Here is a 6,000-nt window from a genome sequence, read left to right on the forward strand (position 1 = left end):
AAACACCTCAACCTAATGTGTTTCTAGATCTCAGCCTATGGCTGACACATCATTTGAGACACCTCAGTTAGAAGCGTGGTTGCTCTCAGCTCTCTTCGTCGTTGGTGGGAAGAAGGTTGTTTCCAGAGAGAAGGTTGATCAGCTGAGGTCATGTTTGGAGGTGACTCTCCTTTGGTACCAGCAGGACTGTGCTCTGAGAGCAGTTAATTGGTACAGGTGCCTACAGCCAGGTTTGAACCTGCTCCCTCTGTGCCCACCATTATCAAAGTCCTGTTCTTTGAGGAGAGCTGGGGGGGGGGGGGGTTCCAGATCCTATTTTGGAACTCAAAAGCCTTGTGAAAAAAATGGAGCTGGTACCTCCTCATAAAACCAAGGAAGACATTTTTGCCCAATTATATTTTAGCACTTCTGAGCAGAAATGGTGCTTCTGTTTTAAAATCACCCTCAACACTGAGAGGGCCTTTGCTTTAAAAGCCATTGATTGAAGGGTGTTTAAAGTCAATTGGGAGAACTGTGGCAGTTAAACTTGCTGGGTACTTTGGCGCATTGACTGATACATCTCAAGAAAATACTGGAAGAACTGTCTCTAACAAACGTTATCAAAGCTCAGGTCTCCCACAGTTGCAGCTTGTGCACCTACCAAGAGCTGAAGGCTGTGTCCAGACCCGAGCTGAGACAGATCAGACAGCTCCAGGGGTAATTACCGTGGACTAAGTGGAAAGACTGATTGGTATCTCGGTGATAACAGGAACCCGGAAGGTGTGAGATAGATCTTTATCAGGATGAAGATGTAGCAGCTTTTAGAGTCTTTCTCTAAGTTGGCATCGCGAAAAGGCTCCTCTTATTTTGGTCTACAATTCACACAAAGCATCTGGATTTTGTGTTTAAAATAAAAACCAGAAAAGGAAGGTATAACCTGTAAGTTGTGCACGTGGAAACAACCATAAGCCAGCTGTGACACCCTTCTCTTGAATCCTCATCTGCAAAATTGCATTTGAAAGATCTCTGTAGCCCAGGACCATGAGAGAGCCCTCCTTATACCCCTGCTTTGGACCACAGCTGTGCTGAGCGTTCGTGTAGTGTCTCCACACTGGAGTTAATTTCAAGATGAGAAAGCATTTTGATATCCCTCAAAGAAGCCGAAACACTAACATCCCAATCCTCGGGTCCAGGGGTGATACAGCTTTGTGAAAAGATGAGAGCAATCTCTTGGTAAAGAAACCCACGATAAGAAAACAGCAACGATCCAATTCTATACAGGTTGTCTGCTTTTCTCTTGGCATACAATATCAAGAAAACGAAACTTCAAAAAAAAAAAAACCTTTTCGAAACCTTAAATATAAATCCTTCATTGTAATATAAATCTTTATCCTTTCAGTGCATGATTGTATGAGTTTTCCCTTTTCATTGGGTTGTATTTGCCTCTCAGGCTGATTGATGTCTGTCTCCTATTTGCCCTGTGTTCTTAGCGCTCTCCTTGTAATTCTTCTGTCCATCTTTCATTGTTCTGTTTAGAAAAAGCACATTCTTAAAGTGCTTTAAAGAAGATGGGATATAATCATACCGTGCACCTTTTTTTTATATATATATATATGTATATTCTCCCGTATGCATTTAGACTGCTGTGGAGTGGTGGTTTTTTTTTTTCCCAAAGATCCCAAAGTACGTACTCGAAGTTTAAAATTCAAGTGGTGCTTTATTTCGCTTCTTCAGAACCGTAACTTCAAAGGGGTGAGCATCACGGTGCAGTTTGTGCCCAAGTCTAATGCAGCACTTTACATCTGAAGCGGGGTGCGCTATACATTGTGTGAAAAACTTTGCTGGCAAATTCTGTATTCAAAAAATAAAATAAAAAAAAAATCTATTTAATTTGCTTTTCTGTAGCCAATTGAGCTCTACTCTAAAAGGAATAGAGGAATAGAACAAGTCCTATGAGGAGAGGCTGAGGGAACTGGGGATGTTTAGTTTGGAGAAGAGGAGGCTGAGGGGAGACCTCATTGCCCTCTACAACTATCTGAAAGGAGGTTGTAGAGAGGTGGGGGTTGGCCTCTTCTCCCAAAGGAATAATGACAGGACCAGAGGTAATGATCTGAAGCTGCAGCAGGGGAGGGTTAGATTAGATATTAGGAAGAATTACTTTACTGAGAGAGTGGTCAGGCACTGGAACAGCCTGCCCAGGGAGGTGGTGGAGTCACCATCCCTGGAGGTACTTAAGAAACGTGTAGACGTGGCTCTTCAGGGCATGCTCTAGTGCCCAAGGTTATTGGTTTGTGGTGGGATGTTGTGTGGGGTTGTGGGTGTGGGGTTTAGTTGGTGGGTGGTGGTCTTGGGTTTGTTGTTTTTGTGGTGGTTGTGTTGTGGTTGGTTGTTTGGTGGTTTTTTGTTGGGTTTTTTTTTGTGGTTGGACTTGATGATCTTGGAGGTCCCTTCCAACCACTAAGATTCTGTGATTCTGTGAATTCAGCAGCCGCTGCCTGCGTACTCACCAGCAGTTCAGCCCCATCACAAATTAAAGTTAGAACTCAAATATGTCATTTCCATCATTGTTTTTTTAATTACCAATTTCTTAAACTTTTATATTTTTTTAACTGATTCCTTCGAACTCTCTCTTCCCTCAGGTAGCCTTTTCGACACCACAACGGATCATCTGATAGACGCCAACCCAGATTTTTCAGCTTGAATTTCCCACCCTGCATTGGTGTTTTTAGCAGATAGAGACCTCCTCTCCTTCGAAGGACGTTGCCACCAGCCCGGCAGGAGAACACCACCGACCCACGAGGCGTGGACGTCCGTGCTCTTACCCCTTCCCAGTTTGTGTTGTGTCATGCCTTTTCCATGTAACCTCAGCTAACGAAACCGCCAGATTGCTTCACTCTTCCTCATCTTAATTAAAGACGATTTCCCTCCGTATCCAATGCATTATTTAATTAGCGGGGTATCCACTCTGAAGACGTTCTCTTGCCTTTGTTTTTTTCCTCCACGATTGTATTTTTTTCCACGTGATTGTACGCTTTGCCAGCAGTGTTTTGTCTTAAGCCACGCGGAGGTGAATACGCAGCCGGGTGACCCTCCCTGTCCCTGGGGACTGGGGTGGCATCTCTTTCCATCAGGGCTTGAGGAGCGTTTGACTGGACGAAGCTCTTTGCTTCTGCAGACCCGCTGCCGTGGGACCAATGACCAGATTAAAAAGCCCTGGCTGGATTTAGCAGGAAATAAAGCAGGATTCCTCCCATCGGTGCCTGGTTTCCTAATTATAGCAAGGAGAAGCTATTCCTCAAACAGTTTCCCCTCCGTGGTCCTAGCGGGATGGCTCCCGAGCATCTTGGTAGTGCAGATTGCTGGAGGTGGTCACTGTCCCCTTGCTTTGCCCCCACCCCCAAGCTGGCCCTGCCACCTCAATCTCAAAATATATCAGTTTGCTGATTTCCAGGAAGAGGGTCTGCACGCTGGGATTTTTCAACCGCTGCCCTTGGCGACAATATTCACCTATTTTAAAAAAAAAAAATATATATATATAAATAAAGTCACCTTTTGACTGGCACTCTATTGATATTTCAGCAGTTGAGATGAGTGAATCGATCAAGAAATTGCACTACCCTCTTTGACGTCGAAAGGGGTGTTTTGTCTTAAGTCACGCGGAGGTGAATACGCAGCCAGGTGACCCTCCCTGTCCCTGGGGTGGCATCTCTCTCCATCAGGGCTTGAGGAGCGTTTGACTGGACGAAGCTCTTTGCTTCTGCAGACCCGCTGCCGTGGGACCAATGACCAGATTAAAAAGCCCTGGCTGGATTTAGCAGGAAATAAAGCAGGATTCCTCCCATCGGTGCCTGGTTTCCTAATTATAGCAAGGAGAAGCTATTCCTCAAACAGTTTCCCCTCCGTGGTCCTAGCGGGATGGCTCCCGAGCATCTTGGTAGTGCAGATTGCTGGAGGTGGTCACTGTCCCCTTGCTTTGCCCCCACCCCCAAGCTGGCCCTGCCACCTCAATCTCAAAACGTATCAGTTTGCTGATTTCCAGGAAGAGGGTCTGCACGCTGGGATTTTTCAACCGCTGCCCTTGGCGACAATATTCACCTATTTTAAAAAAAAAAAAATATATATATAAATAAAGTCACCTTTTGACTGGCACTCTATTGATATTTCAGCAGTTGAGATGAGTGAATCGATCAAGAAATTGCACTACCCTCTTTGACGTCGAAAGGGTCGGTCCTTTCGGGTCAGGGCTAAAGGAAAATCGTTCGCGGGCCTCCCTGCAAACCTTCACTTCTGCACCTTTCATCAGCACTGAATTCACTTTAAAAAAAAAACGTCGGGAAAAAGTCTAGAAGGTCTTATCTGCAACATCTGTCCATCACCAGGCGGTTGGAGCGTGTTTCCTGCGATGGGAGGGAGAGCTCGCTAGAGCCTTCACCCTTGTGTTCCCTTTCCCTGTGTCTGTTTTAGGTGCGTCTTTTTTTATCTTTGGAAACTATTTGGCCTTTGAGTGTCTCAACAGAAGTGCTATTACAGAGTGGGATGGTTTTCAAAATATTTAATCTCTTTTTTTTTTTTTGAACAATCCTAAAGCCTGTTTCTCAGATGTGGCTGAATTCCCCCAAATAACACCACCGAAGCCGAGAGCAGGAGGGGTTTGTCCTCTCGGCACCTGAGAAACCAGGCTCCTAGCACTTCCCGTGGACTTTTAGGAATGACCCTGTTCTCTCTGAAACTGTGGAATAGATCGAATGTGCACTGCAAACCTTAAAAAAAAAAAAAAAAAATTGGAGTCTTTTCCTCCCTTTGGTGGCTCGGAGTTGCCTGCGCTGCGCAGGGGACGCCGGTCCGTCGTGTCCGTGTCGTAACCCTTCCGCAACGGAATCAACGTTTTGTAAATTTGGAAGATTGCGTTTGTGTTTACTTAACTGTGACTACTGTTCAGAACTTTCTTCAGAAATCTTTTTATAGGGTTTATTAGAGAGAAGAAGAAGAAAAAAAAAAAAAAAAGTAAAAATCATTCCATATTTAGGTAAAAATGTCTCAATCTTCTGTATATATGTTTTATTAATATGTAAATATTTAGATATTTTTAAATTACTATGTTCTTAATAAAGCGAGAAGGGACTAGTTGTGAAATGGTGTATAACATTGTGTCGTGTTATCGATCTCTGGGAAACCCTCTTTGTCAGTTCAGAAAAGAAAAAAACCTACAATAAATAACTTTAATTGCACGCGTGTCCCTGTGTTCTGTGCTGGATTCCCACCTTTCAGAGGAATTCCCTAGCAATTAGTGGATTGCATGGGGAAATGTCTGGAAAAGCCTAAAAGTTAGCACCACAATACTATTTTTTCCAACTGGCTCAAACAAAAACATTGCCAATCGCCATGACATCTATATCCAGTTGCATAATAACTCTTGAGTATTAAGTGCTGATATGCTTGAAGTCTAATTTTAATTGAATTAGGTGCCTTTATAATCTGCACTTAAAAGGTTAAGCTCTGCTTCTATGGAAACAACACATAGGAGGGACAAACCGATCCTCGTAATTTGGAGTAGCTGAAATGATATAGGCTTGGTGATTTATTATCACACCCTCATCAAAGGTTGTTTAGCCTTAGAAAATATTTCCTGCAAAAACACGTTCCCGGTAATCTTCCACTGGTTAGAGGAGCCAGTGAAGTGAAGGAGCGGCTCACCACACCCTTTCACTTTATATAAGAAGTGATGGGGGTAAATCGCTACTAAAAAGTCCAGTGATAAGAGTTTTCCTTACACTTTGGTGGCTGCAGGGATCGGCTGGAACCTGGGGCACGTCTTGTGACGTGGTGTGCGTCAGCTCCGTCCCGCTCCACCAGGCAGCACTGAGAGAGCAAGTAAATCACAGAACCACAGATGGGTTTGGGTTGGAAGGGACCATTAAAGACCTCCATAGTCCACCCCCCCTCCCACCAGAGGTCCCCACACCTCCCACCAGACCAGGTTGCTCAAAGCCCCATCCAGCCTGGCCTTGAACCCCTCCAGGG

At 44.5% G+C, this 6,000-nt stretch overlaps 1 protein-coding gene across 1 annotated transcript in view; it reads left to right on the plus strand.

Annotated features, from left to right (window-relative positions):
* BEND7 (BEN domain containing 7) overlaps positions 1–3,586 on the plus strand; it is a 48,677-nt gene extending 45,091 nt beyond the window's left edge. Inside the window, exon 9 of the mRNA XM_014949063.1 lies at positions 2,619–3,586. Coding sequence (XP_014804549.1) covers positions 2,619–2,680 — 62 coding nt within the window. The 3' untranslated portion in view covers positions 2,681–3,586. The remainder of the gene's footprint in view (positions 1–2,618) is intronic.
* Positions 3,587–6,000: the final 2,414 nt, after the last annotated feature.

The sequence above is a fragment of the Calidris pugnax genome, unplaced genomic scaffold (genome assembly GCF_001431845.1).
Source record: "Calidris pugnax isolate Ruff unplaced genomic scaffold, ASM143184v1 scaffold125, whole genome shotgun sequence".
In the NCBI taxonomy this organism is placed as follows: Eukaryota; Metazoa; Chordata; class Aves; order Charadriiformes; family Scolopacidae; genus Calidris; species Calidris pugnax.